The sequence below is a fragment of the Hyla sarda genome, chromosome 6 (assembly GCF_029499605.1).
Source record: "Hyla sarda isolate aHylSar1 chromosome 6, aHylSar1.hap1, whole genome shotgun sequence".
NCBI classification, from domain to species: Eukaryota; Metazoa; Chordata; class Amphibia; order Anura; family Hylidae; genus Hyla; species Hyla sarda.
Window position 1 is genome coordinate 53,133,708 of NC_079194.1, and position 19,955 is coordinate 53,153,662.

The 19,955-nt window shown below is 45.2% G+C and overlaps 2 protein-coding genes across 3 annotated transcripts in view; one reads left to right on the forward strand and one right to left on the reverse strand.

The window, feature by feature from the left end:
- Positions 1 to 19,955, reverse strand: part of CHADL (chondroadherin like) — a 69,875-nt gene that overhangs the window by 48,782 nt on the left and 1,138 nt on the right. The window lies entirely within an intron of this gene.
- Positions 7,165 to 19,955, forward strand: part of LOC130275591 (heme-binding protein 1-like) — a 43,802-nt gene continuing 31,011 nt past the window's right edge. The window contains exon 1 of the mRNA XM_056523750.1: positions 7,165 to 7,395. Within this exon, the coding sequence (XP_056379725.1) occupies positions 7,318 to 7,395 (78 nt within the window). The 5' untranslated portion in view covers positions 7,165 to 7,317. The remainder of the gene's footprint in view (positions 7,396 to 19,955) is intronic.

The window sequence follows — 19,955 nt, forward strand, 5'->3', positions numbered from 1 at the left end:
AATGATCCCGTACGGTGAACGGCGTGAACGAAAAAAAAAAAAAAGTCCAAAATTCCTACTTTTTTATTACATTTTATAAAAAAAAAATTATAAAAAATGTATTAAAAGTTTTTTATATGCAAATGTGGTATCAAAAAAAAGTACAGATCATGGCGCAAAAAATGAGCCCCCATACCGCCGCTTATACGAAAAATAAAAAAGTTAGAGGTCATCAAAATAAAGGGATTATAAAAGTACTAATTTGGTTAAAAAGTTTGTGATTTTTTTTAAGCGCAACAATAATATAAAAGTATGTAATAATGGGTATCATTTTAACCGTATTGACCGTCAGAATAAAGAACACACATCATTTTTACCATAAATTGTACGGCGTGAAAACGAAACCTTCCAAAATTAGCAAAATTGCGTTTTTAGTTTTAATTTCCCCACAAAAATAGTGTTTTTTGGTTGCGCCATACATTTTATGATATAATGAGTGATGTCATTACAAAGGACAACTGGTCGCGCAAAAAACAAGCCCTCATAATACTAATCTGTGGATGAAAATATAAAAGAGTTATGATTTTTAGAAAGCGAGGAGGAAAAATGAAAACGTAAAAATGGGCTTAAGGCCAAAATGGGCTGAGTCCTTAAGGGGTTAAAGGGGTACTCCAGTGGAAAACAAATTTTTTTTTTTAATCAACTGGTGCCAGAAAGCTAAACAGATTTGTAAATTACTTCTACTAAAAACTCGTAATCCTTCCAGTACATATCAGCTGCTGTATGTTCCACAGGAAGTTCTTTTCTTTTTGAATTTCTTTTCTGTCTGACCACAGTGCTCACTGCTGACACCTCTGTCCATGTCAGGAACTGTCCAGAGTAGGAAAAAATCCCCATACCAAACCACTCCTGTTCTGGACAGTTCCTGACATGGACAGAGGTGTCAGCAGAGAGCACTGTGGTCAGACAGAAAAGATATAAAAAAAAACAAAAAAACATTAAAATTTTTAATAGAAGTATTTTACAAATCTGTTTAACTTTCTGGCACCAGTTGATCTAAAAAAAAATATATATATGTTTTCCACTGGAGTACCCCTTTAACTTCTTCAGGACGCAGGGCGTATCCATACGCCCGTGGGAAATCCGGTCCCCACCGCTAGCCGGTTGGGAACCGGAGCCGGATGCCTGCTGAAATCGTTCAGCAGGCATCTCGGCATATCGCCCAGGGGGGTCATCAGAACCCCCCATGTCGGCGATCGCAGCACATCGCTCATCAATTCAGATGAGCGATGTGCTGCGATTCCGTTCCCCGCCGCTCGGGGATCGGAGCCGGATGTCTGCTGATTTCAATCAGCAGACATCCCGGCAGTGTGCCGGAGGAGGTCCGGACCGGAGGTCCTATACCGGCGATCGCTGCAGGACGCCGGTAACTACTTACCGGCGTTCTGCAGCGGTTCCGGCTCATCAGGGTCACGTGTGACCCTGTGACCCGGATATAGATGGTGACTGGTTGTGTAGTATACACCACCAATCACCATCCATGCTGTACTGGGGGCTGGCATTGTGGCCACCCCCCTCAGTACAGTTATGATTGGGTGGCCAAAGTGGCCACACCAATCACAATGTAATGGGAGGGGATGGTGGGGGCTAGGAGCACGTTGCTCCGTTCTGCCCGCCATTCCACTCAGATCTGGCGAGCAGGACGGAGCCCCGTGCTGCCACCATCCCCTCAGTGTGAAAAAAGTGCCCCTTGCCCCCTTTCTGTGGCCCCTTGGCACAGAAATCCCCAGGGATAGCTTTAGATTTAGGTAGGGACAGGCTAGGGTTAAAAAAAAAAAAAGTTAAAATTTTTTTTTTTTCAGCGTACCTCAGTGGGTGTCCGTGGGTCCGTAGCACCTTTAGCTGCGTGACCCCGGTCCTGCTGGGTTGCTGCGGTCTGCCGCCAGCCTTTTTTTTGGGCAGAACTTTTTTTTTTTTTCTAAGCGTGTGTGCGGACCCTCTTAGTTATAAAAGAGCGGTCCGCCACCGTTTGTTAAAGCCCACCCGCCGCTGATCAGTCCCGTAGTACTGATCAGCGTTTTTTTTGTGGTGCCAGTGCTTTTTTTCACGTTTTCTAGCGCTTTTTTGCACCCATAAGCGGTCCGTGCCACCAGTAGCAGGCGTGTACTGTGTGGCCGGACCTTACCTGTGTGTGTGCGGCGTGCCTCACCGCTGTCAGTGATTTATCACTGATCAGCGTTTTTTTTTTTTAGGTTAAAGGCACTTTTTTTCAGTTAACGCGTATTTTTTTTTGCACCCATAGGCGGTCCGTGCCACCAGTAGCAGGCGTGTACTGTTGGGACGGACCATACCTGTGTGTGCAGCCTCTCCCACCGCTGTCAGTGATTTATCACTGATCAGCGTTTTTTTTTTTGGGTTCAGGCGGGTGCATTTTTTCGGGGTTAAGCGTTTTAAAAAATTTTTTTTTTTGTGGGGGTCTGTGTACAAGCCACCAGCCACTGTTCTGGGCTGAGTGACCGGACCCCCCACTGACTTCTGCACCCCCTGCCGCCACAAGCGCTAATAAGTGCGCACACCACTGATTGGATAACCGCTTTATTTGGGCGCAGGGCTTTTTTGCGCTAGAAGTCCCTTTTTTGTTTTCAAAAGAAGTCCCCTTTTTATTTTTTTTTTCTGTTAGGGCGGGTTAGTTTAGTTAGGTTAGGTTAGTTTAGGGCGGGTTAGGGAGGTAGTATCGCACCACACCACACACAGCACATACACCAATAAAGTTTTCCCCCCCACACACACACACATACCCGTATCCCCATTAGAGTAGGGAAATGGCCCGCAGAGCGTTTTCGGCGGAGGAGGCATATGCCATAATTGCCTCCGACACCGAGAGCGGCTCAGAGGACGATGAAGACCCCACCTTCCTTATTTCATCGTCCTCCTCATCATCTAATTCTGATGATGAGCCACCAAGGCGGCGGAGACGCCGCCGTGCGGCGCCGCAAACCTCCTCTGCCCTTGACCCTGTGCCCCATGCTAGTATGAGTCCCCCTGGCGCTCATACTAGTGAAGCCCCCCTGCCAAGGTCACTGGTACCTCGTACCGGAGAACTTGTCTGAGCTTAGCCAGCGGACCACGAGCCTGTGATTCCTGAGTTTGTTGGCGACTCAGGAATCAAGATTAACATCGCCGGGTTCACTGAAAAGGACTTTTTCGGTCATTTTTTCAGTGACGACTTTGTTAATCTAATGGTTACACAGACGAATCTGTACGCCCAACAGTTCGTCGCCGCTAACCCGGGCTCACATTTAGCTAGACCCGGCGGCTGGACTCCAGTCGATGCAGCCGAAATGAGGACCTTTTGGGGCCTTGCGCTGCATATGGGTCTAGTTAAAAAACCCAGTGTCAGGCAATATTGGAGTGGGGACATCCTGTACCAGACCCCGCTCTACAATATGGCCATGACACGTCCCCGGTTCGAGGCCATTCGGAGATGTTTGCATTATGCTGATAATGCGGCATGTCCCCCCCTGAACTGATCCCGCGTATGACCGCCTGTATAAAATCAGGCCGGTCATCAATCACTTTGGGGCCAGATTTTGGGAGGCCTATGTCCCTGGAAGGGAGGTTGCTATTGATGAGTCTCTCATCAGCTTTAAGGGGAGACTCAGCTTCCGGCAATACATCCCGACCAAGCGAGCGCGGTATGGCGTGAAGATGTATAAACTTTGCGAGAGTACCTCCGGGTACACTTGCAAGTTTATGGTGTATGAGGGACGAGATTCCCGCATTGAACCCCCAGATTGTTCCCCCACTCTGGGTGTTAGCGGGAAAATCGTTTGGGGCCGTTTGCACCCATTGCTAGATAAAGGTTACCACCTTTACGTGGATAACTTTTATACTAGTATCCCTCTCTTCACATCCCTCGCTGCCAGATCCACGGTCGCTTGTTGGACAGTCCGGAAGAATCAAAGAGGCCTTCCTTCCTATCCCCTGCAGACTCCTATCCCCCGGGGTAAGTCCTGTGCCTTTTCCCATGAGAACCTGTTGTTGGTTCGGTATAAGGACAAGAGGGATGTCCTTATCCTCATCACAATTCATGGGAATGGCAGCACCCCTGTCCCTGTGCGAGGTACCGCGGGACCGGTCCTGAAGCCCGATTGTATTCTGGACTACAATCGGTATATGGGGGGAGTTGATCTTACTGATCAAGTCCTCAAGCCATATAATGCCATGCGGAAAACAAAGGTATGGTACAAAAAAGTTGCGGTCTACATGGTACAGGTTGCCATGTACAACGCTTTTGTACTGTACAAGTACGCTGGCAACACAGGGACATACCTGCAGTTCCAAAAGGAAGTTCTAAAGGCCCTCATCTTTGGTGACCGCCAAAGAGCGGGTCAGAGCACCTCTGGAACTTCAGGTCCCCGGATCGTCCCCGTCCAACACTTTCCAGGTGTGATCCCCCACACTGGAAAGAAGGGACGATCTCAGAAGAAATGCAGAGTGTGTCGCAAGAGGGGGATTCGGAAGGATACCACCACTCAATGTGACACTTGCCCCGATCATCCGGGCCTCTGCATAGGCTGCTTCAGGGAGTATCACACTTCCATGGAGTACTAAATTTTCCATCCTTTGCCCTAATTTTCATTCCCCAAAATTCGACTCCAATGTACCAGTCCAGAGTACATTGTCTTCCAAATTTTATACCAAACCCCCCCCCCAAAAAAAAAGACAAAAAACACCTTTTTCCCAATATCCCCAATATCTTTTTTATTTCTTCCCCCTAAAAAATGGGTCATGGGACACAGAGTCAACAGCATTGGAGGTTTGCAGTTGCCTCAAATGTGCAACGCTCTCTCCCCACCTGAGCGGGTTGCGCATTTGAGGTAACAGAATAGGGACGGCCCCACACATCCCCCTCCCAGAATGATGATTCAGAGTATAGGGTTTGGGGCGGGCATCATTTTTACTTTTGGCTGTACTCTGGGTCATCATTCTGGGAAAATAATTGGCATATCAGTACTAAAATTGCAATTTTCTTCCCCCCCCCCCCCCCCCCATAGTACACTTCATCCATTCCTGGAAAATAAATGAAAGGAACACACGTCTGTTCCAAATCGCCACTTCACCCTATACACCTTCCCTAGGGGGTGTACTGTTTGTAGTATTCTCACATGTGGGTGTTCCTTTCTTGTATTTTCCTCTGAATGTATGTAACTCTTAGGTCCGTAACAAACATCCGCCTCAAATGCGAAGAGTTCTCGCTGAGCTCTGTCGTATTTCCAGGCGACAATTCGGAGTCACATGTTAGTTGTTCCCAGAAAAATGAAGCAGAGTATAGGTTGAAAATTGCAATTTTCAAAAGCTACCCTTCATCCATTCCTGGAAAATAAATTTTGGAAACACCCGTGCGTTCAAAATGTCCTCTTTACCCCTACACCCATTCCCCAGGGTGGGTACTTTCTGTAATGGTGTCACATGTGGGTGTTTCATTTTTGTATTTTCCTCGGAATGTACTCAACCTGACATGCATAGGTACTGTACAGGACTATATATCGTGTACTGGGACATTACAATATATTGTTTTTATAATTAAATGGCCCCTTTATACATTTTTTATATTGCCGGGTAGATTTTTAGTTCTCTGCCCGCCTACATAAATTGATCCCTGTTTAAAAATTAATAAACATTTTGTTCTAAAAAATATATAAATTTTGTTAAATACAATTTTCTCCATCACTACTGCATCTTTTTTTAAATGTTTTTTTTAATGGTACCCTACGAAATTTAATTAAAAAAAAGGTATCTCCATCACTTTTTTGGATCACTAACGAAATTTTACAAAAAAAAGGTATCTCCATCACTTTTTTGGATCGCTAAAGTAAAAAAAAAGAATAAAAACCGCCTACAAAAACGCCAAAGTTAAAACCCACATGGCGTTTTCCATGGCATTTTTTCACTCCCATAGACTTCTATGGGAGGAAAAACGCCAAGATTTTCCCCCAAAAAACGCCATACTCTGAATTTGAGGATGTTTTTGAAAACCAGCCTCTGAGCCCAAAAGAGCTGAAAAATGCCCAAAGGATTAAAAAAAAATGCCAAAATGAAAAACGCCAAGTGGATATGGCATTTTGCAGTTCACTATTGACTTGCAGCTTACATCTGGCGGTGGCGATTTTTCACAGAAAAAACGCTGTGTGGCAAAATGGGCATTTTTATCTGCATTTTTGCATGAAAAACCTCAGTGGAATTCTAGCCCGAGAGTCTATTCACACGGCAGAATTTCTGTTTGTGGAATTCCGCCTCAAATTAAAGCCCATAGACTTCTATGGGATTCCGCACTCCCATTCACCCTTCTGATTTTACGCTGAGCGCCGCAACAAGGATTTCCCTTCCCGGTCATACGGGACACCTTCAGCTATCTTCCACCGGTCAGAACTTGCTTCTGACACGGGATCACCTCGGGCAGCTCCCGGCTTCATACCCTGCAATTGGGTGATACGCTATATTAGGTGTTGTACCCGGCGTACAACACTACCAGGTGAGCACTATCCTGCATACATCGTATTACTGAATCCTATCGGATTAACGGCACAGGCTGAGCCTCCTGTTTGTCTCCCCTTCCCTCTTTTTTTTGTCATACGTGCGATTTTACGCTTGCCGAATTCTGGAAACGGAAATTCAGAAGTGTGTATGGGAGTGCGGAATCCTATAGAAGTCTATGGGTTTTAATTTGAGGTGGAAATTCTGCCGTGTGAATGGACCCTTAGGGTATGATGACTCTGTGAGATTTAGGACGGTTTCACACGCAGCATTTTATTTTATTCCTTTGTTTTTTTTTTTCTTTTCCAAATACAAAAAATTCAGATGTCAAAAAAATATGACAAAAGTATAAAATATATATAAATAATATTTTTTTCTTCTTTTTTTTTTTTTTTTTTTTAATGAAATTTAAGACGTAGCCAGAAGTGGATCCAGCAGGAAGGAGAAGTAGAAGTCATTCCTTTCTGTATGATATTAACATGGAAGTATTTCCGTGCCTCAAAGACGTGTTTCCTAAATAGTACATTAAAGCACAATATTCTGCTGATCTCATGACTGGAGTGACACATATTAGGCAATGCCCTGCCCCTATCTCCACCCAATAATACACACAGGAAGACAAACACCAAAACTGCTTTCTCTACTTCCCACTCGGCTCCACAATGAGCAGCAGGGAAGGAGGGGGGCTGTAGCTTTGGAGACGACGTGAACGCCACAAGCCCTGTTCAGGATACAGTTCACATATATAAGAAGAAATATTCCTATATACAACCTGTAGTAGACCCTACACACAGCGCAAAGATGTTTGGGATGATAAAGAATTCCCTATTTGGAGGAGTAGAACTCAATAATGGAACACTAATTCAGAAACAAGAGAAGGTAGGAAACGTTGTGTAACATGGGCGATCTTCATGGTGCGTTGCTTATCTACATGTACTACATTCAGTACATCATATACCTCATAGATTCTACTGTATGACGGTGTTATTGTGTGTACGGATACAGATCTATAATCTACCCGACCACCTGATTGCTATAAGGTAAGTCCTGGTGCTTCATCACTACCGGTATACATCACCTATAGCAGTGGTCTCCAACCTGCGGACCTCCAGATGTTGCAAAACTACAACTCCCAGCATGCCCGGACAGCCGTTGGCTGTCCGGGCATGCTGGGAGTTGTAGTTTTGCAACATCTGGAGGTCCGCAGGTTGAAGACCACTGACCTATAGGCTCCTGTGGTGAAATAAAGCTTTAGGTTGGGATCAACATCTGGAGGTCCGCAGGTTGAAGACCACTGACCTATAGGCTCCTGTGGTGAAATAAAGCTTTAGGTTGGGATCAACATCTGGAGGTCCGCAGGTTGGAGACCACTGACCTATAGGCTCCTGTGGTGAAATAAAGCTTTAGGTTGGGATCAACATCTGGAGGTCCGCAGGTTGAAGACCACTGACCTATAGTCTCCTGTGGTGAAATAAAGCTTTAGGTTGGGATCAACATCTGGAGGTCCGCAGGTTGAAGACCACTGGCCTATAGGCTCCTGTGGTGAAATAAAGCTTTAGATTGGGATCAACATCTGGAGGTCCGCAGGTTGGAGACCACTGACCTATAGGCTCCTGTGGTGAAATAAAGCTTTAGGTTGGGATCAACATCTGGAGGTCCGCAGGTTGAAGACCACTGACCTATAGGCTCCTGTGGTGAAATAAAGCTTTAGGTTGGGATCAACATCTGGAGGTCCGCAGGTTGGAGACCACTGACCTATAGGCTCCTGTGGTGAAATAAAGCTTTAGGTTGGGATCAACATCTGGAGGTCCGCAGGTTGGAGACCACTGACCTATAGGCTCCTGTGGTGAAATAAAGCTTTAGGTTGGGATCACACATAGGATTTTACTCAGTATTTTTAAACCAAAACAGACACAAATAAAAAAATAAAAAATAAAACGTTAATGAAAATACGGAGCGAAATACTATATGTGAACCCAGCGCCAGACTGTGCTGTTCCGTACAGTTAAAGGGGGTACTCCGGTGGAAAACTTATTTTTTATTTTTTTTTTAAATCAACTGGTGCCAGAAAGTTAAACAGATTTGTAAATTACTTCTATTAAAAAATCTTAATCCTTCCAGTACTTATTAGCTGCTGAATACTACAACGGAAATTCTTTTCTAAACACAGAGCTGTCTGCTGACATCACAAGCACAGTGCTCTCTGCTGACATCTCTGTCCATTTTAGGAACTGTCCAGAGCAGCAGATGTTTGCTATGGGGATTTTCTCCTACTCTGGACAGTTCCTAAAATGGACAGAGGTGTCAGCAGAGAGCACTGTGGTCATGATGTCAGCAGAGAGCTCTGTGTTTCAAACGGAAAAGTATTTCCTCTGTAGTATTCAGCAGCTAATAAGTACTGGAAGGATTAAGATTTTTTAATAGAAGTAATTTACAAATCTTTTTAACTTTCTGGCACCAGTTGATTTAAAAAAAAAAAAAAAAAAGTTTTTCACTGGAGTGCCCCTTTAAGATAAATGTCTTTTGCAGATTTTAATAATAGAGCTAAAGTAAATTTATGGAGCTGTTTTCATTTTTTTTTTTATATGGAATACTCCCATTGAAGTCTATGGACTGAGAATAAAATCCGAACGCATCCATATGTGTTCCATTTTGCATTAGAATCTCCTCTGTATTTCACGTGTATTGCATCCGTTTTTCCAAATAGTAATTCAGTTTCCTGCTTAGGGTCTATTCACACGGCAGAATTTCCGCTTACGGAATTCTGCCTCAAATTAAAGCTCATAGACTTCTATGGGATTTCCGACTCCCATTCACACTTCTGAATTTCCACTTCCAGAATTCCGCTAGCGGAAATTCAGAAGTGTGAATGGGAGTGCGGAATCCCATAGAAGTCTATGGGCTTTAATTTGAGGCAGAATTCCGCAAGAGGAAATTCTGCCGTATGAATAGACCCTTAGGCTAGGTTCACACTACGGAATCTCCGGGAAGAAGATTTCCGCCCGGAGATTCCGAGTGTGGCCAGCACCGACTGAATCAGTCAACGCTAGGACCGAGCGGACACCGCAGTCTTCAATAGACTGCGATGTGTTCCGCAGGTATTTCCACCTGAAAAATGAGCAACCCCTTTCTTCAGGTGGAAATTTTCAAGTGGATTTTCCGTTCACAAATGCCGCTTCACAAATTCTGAAGTGTGAATTTGTGGACGGAAATCCATTCACTATACAGTACGTTGTAAGCGGAATTTCTGCCTGCAATTTCAAAGCGGAATTGCAGGCTGAAATTCCGTAGTGTGAACCAAGCCTTAGAGGACAGTCCACCTGCTCTCTGTAGTTACTGTACAGAAATACCAATGCAATTCTGAGGCAATCTCATCCGTAATTTCTGTTTACCAATATGCACAACTTTTGGCTAGAAAAAAATGCCACAAAAAACTACCCTCTCTCTTTTTTTATTTTTAAAGCCAAGGGGAACTTTGAGGCCATGTTCACATGGCGGAATATCCACAAAAAAAATCCACACGGACATTCTGCTGCAGCAGAGTCCCATTGATTTGAGGAATTCTGCTCCATTGTGCACATGGCGGAATCCCGATTTCAGCGTCCGCAGAAAGAAAAGACTTGTCTATTCTTTAGGTGAAATCCGCTCGGAAATGCATCGTAGTGTATGGAGATGGCGCATTTCTAAGCAGTCCTAGTGGCGGCATGTTCTGTCAATGTTCGCTGTCTGCGAAATGTCAACCCTGATATTTTCCAGGCAGACAATCCACTGTGAGAACATAGCCTTACCGTTGACAATTATCAGCAGAAAGGTGTGGTGAGACAGGGGGGTGCAAGATATACTTGTCAATTCGTGACGCCAGGGCACCGATAGCCTATATACAGTCCGATGTGGAGACAGCTTCTCCTGGGCCAGGCACGGGGCAAGGAACACACCGACGCCGGGTTATGTATAACGGTCTTTTACTGAGGCAGGTGTAGATGGTACAATATTCACGGTACAGAGCAGAGAAGAAGGGATGCAGTGTAACCCTTGTGAGCCCTGTTGCCTTGCTGGGACTTATGGTGATTTTCACCCACTTGAATTAAAAAGACTTGAGACTTAGATCCCACACTGACTAGGGTTCTGCCAAGGTCCAATTTCACTGACACTGCTAGGGTATGATAAAACAAAGTTACAGTCCTCAAGTAGCCTACAAGAGAGGTGTATGGGGGGGAAGGAGAGCTACTGAAGAAAGGAGTAGTCTCCTGAAACACGTCTAGCCTTCATTTTACTCCCCAGGATCCTACTACAGATTGCTAACTGTCCTACAGAAATCGATACCTATTATTCATTGCCTATAGAGACTGACACTACCGGCCAATATTCAAATTTAGCGCATTTTTCCCCTGAGCGCGCTCAGCATCCTTCAGCAGTACACAGGATCGGAACCAGACCAGCGAGGATGCCGGACCTGCTCACCGCCGCGAACACGCTCCTGCTTCTGTGCGCTCGCTAAGCGGGACGGTTTGCCTCATAAGCAGCCGCCCCGCAAAGCTAGAGGTGCCGACAACAGTACAAGCATAAGAAGTCATGGTGCCAGGCTGCTGCTCAGCTGGACAGGGTGAGAGGCACATAGTCCCACAGGAACACATGGACACAAATGCATAACAGGGGTTAATGAAGAACTCTGTGTACGGGACTGTGATCACTTCTGCACCATAGCGCATTGCTTTTGCTTTTACAGGACGCATATTCTCTGCCAGCGCTAGACATAAGCACTTGTTATCAGAGACTTGGAAACTGCTCTTCTATACAGGAACATCATTACCACGAGTTCTGTGCCTTATTCATTTATTTTTACGGGAATTCTCACATACCAGTGAATGTATTTATGCATAAATGAACTCTGATTTATAGGACTTTTCTACCATCTGGGGATTTTTTTTTTATATATATTTTTATATCTATTTTGGTTCTTTTTTTTTTTTATCAGCTATTTTGGAGGGGAATCGCAAGGGCCCTGCGTCACTCCCTCCCATATAAGCTTATTTTTACTTGTATGTTATTTTTCATTAAATATCTATTTTATTCTTATTTTTATCTGGTGTAATCTCATCCTTCACTACGCTATCCTACCTTTTTGTCTTCCCATACTCCTCTCTTGTAGACTATTTCAGGACTGTAACTTTTTTTTATTGTACACTATTTGTTCTCAGTGAAGCGCCTTGTGTATTGAATGTGTGGTGTCAGCGGGGTGCAATGCAGGGTAGCTGTTATAACCCTGGGGGAAGATGTTATTAACCCCTTCTTGTCGTGACGCCAGGGTGTGGTTTAGCCTTAACCACCCGAAGGTAATACCGCTGGTCCTGGGCTAGGCACGGGGGCAATGAAGACACCGACACCAAGTTACAGACAGTGGTAGCTTTCCTGAGGGTAGACAGATGGCACAGTCTATGCAGTACAGCCAATATCCCAAGGAGGTGACCAGTGACACAGGGGGACCTCGCAGGCTTGCTGGGACTTGCAGTATGTAGAGACACTTTAGTGCAGGCTACGGTGACTATATAGAAGACTTGACTGACTTTGTGACTGACATGAAGATGACCTTGATCTTACTCGAGCTGACTTTGTGGCTGCAGACTTTAGGCTTGAGGCCTCCAATGCTCCGGACACTCTGAGACGTCTTGACTGAACTGAACTTCAGGAACAAGAGTGCTGGAGGAGAGAGTGTGTATCCCCTCCCCTGGTTTTATAGGGGGGCTGTGCAAGGAGCCCATAGGTCACTTGGGGGGGGGGGTCACCTGGTCACTAGGGCCTCCTGGGTAACAATCACATGGTAACAGCTATTAAAGAATCGGTACATTTTATTTTACAACTTATGTGCATAGGGGATAACACATAAAGGGGGCCCTGGGGACATGGAGAGACTCTGCCTGATAGGGCAGGAGAAGTACGGGGACACACCATCCCGTACTGGGCCACCACAAGTGCTATACAGTTAACCTCAGTAATCTCATATCTACTATAGTCAAGCTACACATTCTTTCTACTCTGCCAGGGTATAACTCATCAAGAATGGCGGGGCTGACTTGATTAAGAGCATTTCTATAGGCTTCCCACTGGATCACCTCACACTTCTCCCTTCTCCTTTCCACACTGCAGCTCACATGGAGCTCTGCTCAGCACACTAGCCTGGATCTAGACTTAGACTGGGGCAACTCCTTCCCCCTACATTATATATACACAGCAATTTGGGGGTTCCCATTGGATAACAGGGGGTCACTTGATTACTCACCTTCTCCTTCTTAAAGGTACAGTACTAATTGAATACAAGAATAAAGTAAATATAGTGCATAAACACAGTAAACAATATAGCAGTGGGCCCAACACAGGAGCAGCAGGCATGCCCGAGATCATCTGCAGACCACAAGAGGGCTTTTGGTGCTGGGACGCCACAAAGGGCAATCATCTGTGAGCTGATCACTGCAGGACGTGCTGCCGACACTAATGTAAGTGAGGAGCTGCACAGTCATTGAGCCATGGAAAAGTCTCACTGAACATCTGCCTGTATGTCAGATCAGGTCTGCGAAACTTGGAGGTAGGCAGGGGCCAAATATAATATAGGCTACACTTCAAGGGGCTGCATGTAGGTTTTTAGCAGGGTATTTTGCTTACTGTGACTGTACTGCTGTGTAGCTGTAGTCCCTATTGTGCAGGCCTATGGCTGTCTGGGCATGCTGGGAGTTGTAGTTTTGCATAAGCTGGTTTGGAAACAGTGGCCTATTCAGAGGACTGGCTGTAGGGGAAAGGTGAAAACCCCTTTTTAAAATCCCATTAACAAAAAATGCTTGTGTCAAATCTCTACAGAATTGCAGGGTATGAACACGTCCTAATGACTGTTATATAACATTATGTAGCTATGTAAAGAATGCATGAACTTCTCTAACCATGTTCTTTGTAGGGTTTTAGATAAACATAGAATCCCACATGAATAGCTAAGAGCGGTAACAGCAAAAGCTCGTTGAAAATGGTGTTGATATATTGGTAATGTGCGCTATACTATAGACCGGTGGTCTTCAACCTGTGGACCTCCAGATGTTGCAAAACAACAACTCCCAGCATGCCCGGACAGCCGTTGGCTGTCCGGGCATGCTGGGAGTTGTAGTTTTGCAACATCTGGAGGTCCGCAGGTTGGAGACCGCTGCTATAGACAGTAAACTTCCTTTGATTCTGCCATCAATTGGAACCTAAATGGTGCCTGATTATTAGACATACTGGTTTATTAGACAGAAAGAGAAAAGTATATAAAACTCAGTTGCCTTGGTAGAAAGAAAGATCATCCAAAATAAGGCTGGTGTCACATGGGAGTATTATAGATACGTTTTTGTCAGTGTCATTTAGAAACATCAGACCTACGCTCAGGCAATGCGTCTCACCCCAAACCAATCCCTGTGTAACTTTTATCACTTGTAAGCATCTTCATGGAGCACACAGATACCCCCAGTACAAACTGCTGACTGTTATCACCTGTAACTGCACGTTGTTGAATGCTTAAAGGGGTACCCCGCCCCTAGACATCTTATCCCCTATCCAAAGGATAGGGGATAAGATGTCAGATCGTGGGGGTCCCGCCACTGGGGACCCCCGGGAACTCGACTGCAGGAAACGCCGGAGGCTTCGGCTCCCGACCACGGTGACGTGAGATCGTGACGTCACGACTCCGCCCCCGTGTGACATCACTCCCCGCCCCTCAATGCAAGTCTATGGGAGGGGGCGTGACGGCTGTCCCATCACGCCCCCTCCTATAGACTTGCAATGAGGGGGCGGGGCGTGACATCACACGGGGCGGAGTTGTGACATCACAATCTCACGTCACCGTGGTCATGAGGCGTTAGGATGAGAGCCCCCAGCGCTGCCGGAAGCCGCAACAGGTGGGTCCTGCGGCCGAGATCCCCAGCGATCTGACATCTTATCTCCTATCGTTTCGATAGGGAATAAGATGTCTAGGGGCGGAGTACCCCTTTAAAACAATTATTCTCTATTTATATAGCGCACACAGATTCTGCAGCACTGTACGCTCAGTTGGTTCCCTCTCCCCATTGGGGCTCACTGTCTAAACCTATCAGAATGTGGGAATAAGGAGAGTACCTGGAGGAAACCAACACAAACACAGAGAGAACATACAAACTCATTGCAGATGTTGTCCTTGGTTGGATTTGAACCCTGGGCTCCAACACTATAAGACAATAGTGCTGACCACTGAACCACCATGCATGCATTCTGTTCTCTTAGTATATCATCTTGCTTCAGATGTTTAATTGCTTCATTCTCATTAGTGCTCTCCTATGTGACTGACACATGACTGGGGTAACATTTACCTCCACTGTGACCCCTCACACTACCCCACTTCCCACAAAAACATCACGCAACACCGTACTTTGGTATAAAAAGGCCACAGCGGCCACTTTATTAAATAACAAAACATATTATTAACTTATTAATAAATAATCAGGTAAACATTACAACATTTACAACATTTATCAAAATAGTGCAATAACTTATTCTTTAACTTCCAATGTAACTCCTGGATGCTTCCTGATCCTCATGGGGTCTCCTACTGTGGTGTCCCGGTACTGTATTTCATACTGTAGCTTTGTAGAGGTCCCCATAGTCAGAGTCCCTAGGAACGTCGGGGTCCCTCTTCTATAGTTATCCCCTTGTCACCCCTCAGTTAATTCATATTTGTATAGAAATTCATATAAATATAGGTATAAATATGTATATATTCAATTGCCTACCTGTTCAGCGTAGCAGGACCTGACGGTCACGTGATTAGGGTTAGAACTCTATGGTTTTGCTACAGGACCTTTGGAGGTTCCCGTGACGTGTTCACCCACAATGCACTGTAACGGTGAGTGACAGTTGTTATGGACCAATCCAAAACGGCCGGCCCCTGCCCATATAAGGGACCCGCGCCATCTTGATCCCTCTCTTGGGTTGCTGATTCTGGATGAGGTAGGACCTCCACAGCTTACAAGATGATTTACTAGGCCAAAGCCTTGCAGCCTCGGCGTATATCAAAGCGGTTATACTAAGCAATTCCCCGCTACTCCCCGCAAGATCACTGGACCTAAACGCACCCTTAAATCCAGTGGATCTATGCTACAAAATCTCTGAGAGGTTAGATTGAGCTTGTCTTATCCCAACCGACTGTCAATCGCTGCTCAGCTATATCTATAGAGACTCTGTTATCTGGACTGTTACTATTGCTGCATGTACAGAAATTCTTGAGTAAAAGTTCCTGCAAGTTTTCAGTTAACAGTGGTTGTGGACAATCCTTTATTCTACATTCACCTATTGCTCTTGGGAAGGGTGGCAATAGGCCTATCAAGATTCGAGAATGTAACCCTCACCCTGGCGTCACGAGTGACAAGGGTTAACAGCACCCTTTGTAATACTGAACAGCAACACCCTAACTACCCTACACCCCACAAGGCTTTATCCCCCAAGGTTACCACACTACTTTGCCCTGAGTTGTCCTACACCTGACCCAAGGGCACCGCCTTCAGAGACCCCACCCCTTTGGGCCTTTCCCGCAGGGGTTCACCACCCGAGGCTGGGTTCCGCCCCCCACCATTCCATTTCCGCCAACTTCTCTCCACTTGTCTCCAAGTCCCCCTCTAGCTCCTGCCGCTGCGACAAGTGACCAAACTATTCCCCCCCCCCCAAATTCCCAGCCAATCAACCCCCTGATTACGGGCAACTTTTCTTCTCTGGGTTCTCCACAACTCTGACCCCCCTCCCCTCCTGACTGACCCTTTTATCAACTACCTTGACCCCTCCCACTCCCCCTCACTGACCTGTACTTGACCCCTTTGAATACGTGCTACTGAAATGCCCCCTGTCATGCACCCTTTCATTGCCATGCCGTCCATTCCCGGGTTCTCTTTATTTATCTGATCTTGTTGTATTTTCATATACCTGACATCAGTTGCTACCGTCTCCTCTCCTGATATTATGTACAATACAGTTTAAAATATCGGTCTAAAATGTTAAAGGGGTAATCCGGCTTTGTAAAATTGAAAGCCTATCCTTAGGATTGGCCAACAATAGTAAATCGGTGAGGATATGCCCCCTTATTCTAAAACCCTGGTGATCATCCATCGTACTTGTGCGAGCACTGCAACCTCTTAAACATTTACTGCTATGTGTCCTTGTAGTCACCGCACTATACGTAACAGCGATCCACAGTGAATAGAGCAGATCTACAGAACCGTGCACCACCGCTACTGAGATATGAGCAGAAACATAAACACTAAATCTGCTGCAAAAGTAGCATTTAAAGAGACAGTGACCAAAAAATCCATTAATCTGGCTCAAAAGCTGAAATATTCCAAGTTATGCCAAAGTATCTGTATTTTATTGGATTTGCACAAGAAGTTTAAGTAAAAAGTAAAAATTGTTTACAGAATCATAATGTCCAGAGGTCTCATCTCTGCACTACAGGAACAACACATTTGACAAAAGAACTGTTGCGTCACAGGGGGACACACGCTAACAAGCTACACTAACACACTAACTTGCCAAGTGGTCCCCATGCACTACATCAGTCTTTCCTACACTGCCCAAAAAATATAAAGGGAACACTTAAACACCACAATGTAACTCCAAATCAATGACACTTCTGTGAAATCACACTGTCCACTCAGGAAGCAACACTGATTGACAATCAATTTCACATGCTGTTGTGCAAATGGAACAGACAACAGGTGGAAATTATAGGCAATTAGCAAGACAACCCCCAATAAAGGAGTGGTTCTGCAGGTGGTGACCACAGACCACTTCTCAGTTTCTATACTTCCTGGCTGATGTTTTAGTCACTTTAGAATACTGGCAGTGCTTTCACTCTAGTGGAAGCATGAGACTGAGTCTACGACCCACACAAGTGGCTCAGGTAGTGCAGCTCATCCAGGATGGCACATCAATGCGAGCTGTGGCAAGAAGGTTTTCTGTGTCTGTGAGCGTAGTGTCAAGAGAATGGAGGCGCTACCAGGAGAAAGGCCAGTACATCAGGAGATGTGGAGGAGGCCGTAGTAGACATGTGCAATTCGGTTCGGCACGAATGTCTAATTGACCGAATTTTACCGTTTTTGGGCATTCGGACCGATCGGAATGCACGAAAACCTATTTTGAACATTCCCGAATAGCCACGATAATGCGAATAGTAAAATAACGAATGAAGAAAAAGTCACCGAAAAAACAATTGCCATTAGTGTATGAATTGGGGGGTCACCGAAAAAAACACTAAGACTTAACCTTTAATATTTCATATAAAATGGGAGAAATAACCTCCTCAAAAACCATCAACAAAAAGAAAAAAAGTGAAGTGACAATATGGACACCATTGGGGTCCAACCTCACTCCACCAGGATAGGCAATCAATAATTAATTAAATCCTAAACAGCCATTGACAAGTATAGATGTAGCAAAATACCTCACTAAAGGTGGGGGTGTAGGTGAGGAACAAATCGAGGGAAGGACCTAGGGGAATAGGTGAGGCCCAACAGGTGTATTGGCCACTACCTAACGCTCTCCCTGGTAAACCCTTACCGCTAAGCCTATTCCTAGGCGGAGTTAACGCCCTAATAAGGGCGGCCCCGCTCCGGAAACCTAGACTGCACTTGCACCTATATGCCCTGAGATAAGACAGGAAGGAGGCTAGCTGTCTCACTGGGAGCCCTGATTAGCTAGTGGGATAGGAAGAGGTGGTCCTGACTGCACAATACAAAGCTATGGTCGTAACCCTTGGAAACCAGGTTACCGGGCAAGTGTCTCCAAATATACAATACAGCTATGAAATCACAAGCTCTATGATGTATAATATCTCAGATATTCTGGCAAGATAAAGTAGACAAGTCTGTAACTAGGAATAACTAGGTTGCTAGGCAAAATATCTACCTATACAACCTGCAACGGGACAATCACAGCCTCTAATCACAAAAGAGTAGAAAAATCCACATACTGAACCAAATTATGCAAATAGTAACATCAAATATGGTTGAAAAAACAATATATTGAGATAGTACTGCACGTTTTCTGGAAGAACTTAGATTGATTCTTGTGGAGGCCAAGACTGGTCTTTTGATTGATGAGAGAGAATTTAAATTTTTGTTTCCAACTAAACCATCAGTTGCGACTTTCTACTGTTTGCCTAAGGTCCACAAGGGGCCACAACCACTTAAAGGCCATCCAATTGTGTCAGGAAATGGCTCAATAACTGAGGCAGTGGGTATCTATGTAGATCGGATACTCATGGATTTTGTCACTGCATTACCATAATTTGTTCGTGACACTTCTGACTTTTTACAAAGGATAGACGGTATTCACATTGAAGACGATGTTTTCCTAGCCAGCATAGATGTGGAGGCTTTGTATAGCTCCATTCCCCATAATTTTGGACTTCAAGCAGTAGAATATTTTTTAAGATAAAGAGGAAACTTTCTTCAATCTCATAATCAATTTGTGATCTCTCTCATGCAGTACATTTTAAACCATAATTACTTTATGTTTGATGGGAAGACATACCACCAGCTCAGGGGGACCGCCATGGGGAGCCCTTGTGCCCCCACATACACGAATCTCCTCCTGGGCTGGTGGGAAGACACCATAGTCTTCCCACCAGACGAATGTACATGGTCCCAGTATATCATTCTCTGGGCCAGGTACATTGATGACATCTTTGTTTTATGGTCTGGCACAGAGAACCGTTTCCTTGCCTTTATGAAACTTCTTATTGAAAACACCCTGGGTCTTAATTTCACCCATGAGATCAGTAGGCACACCTTGGCATTCTTAGATGTGCGTGTCTCCAAGGATGGGGATCTTAAATCCACACTGTTCCGGAAAGCCACGGCGACCAATAGCTTGTTGCATTGGTCAAGTTTTCATCCTCCGGCCCTCAAGAGAGGTATCCCAAAGGGACAATACCTGAGGGTTCGGAGGAATTGCTCCACAAATCATGATTTTTTTCAGGAAGCAAATAAACGTAAAAATAGAATCCATCAATGTGGCTATCCAAATAGGACAGTGAGTGTAGCTTTTCAGTTCACCCGAGACAAAAATCGGGCGAATTTGTTGACCCCCACCCCAAGAACATCCTCTGGTGGTCCAATGAGGATCATAGGAACCTATGACACCAGTAGACAGGAGATACTTGAAATCCTTAGGAAAAATTGGCCTATTTTACAAGCGGATCCCCTCCTCAGCAATGTGATCACGGGTCGCCCTCTTGTAACATACAGAAGAGGGCGTAATCTTGGGGACCGATTGATGCACAGTCATTATTCTAGACCTGTGAGGCCAGGTACATGGCTGGACCGCCGTGTCACGGGCAATTTCAGGTGCAGTGGCTGCAAGGCCTGCCCCTTTATGCGCAAAACCAAGGTCAATACAAGCTC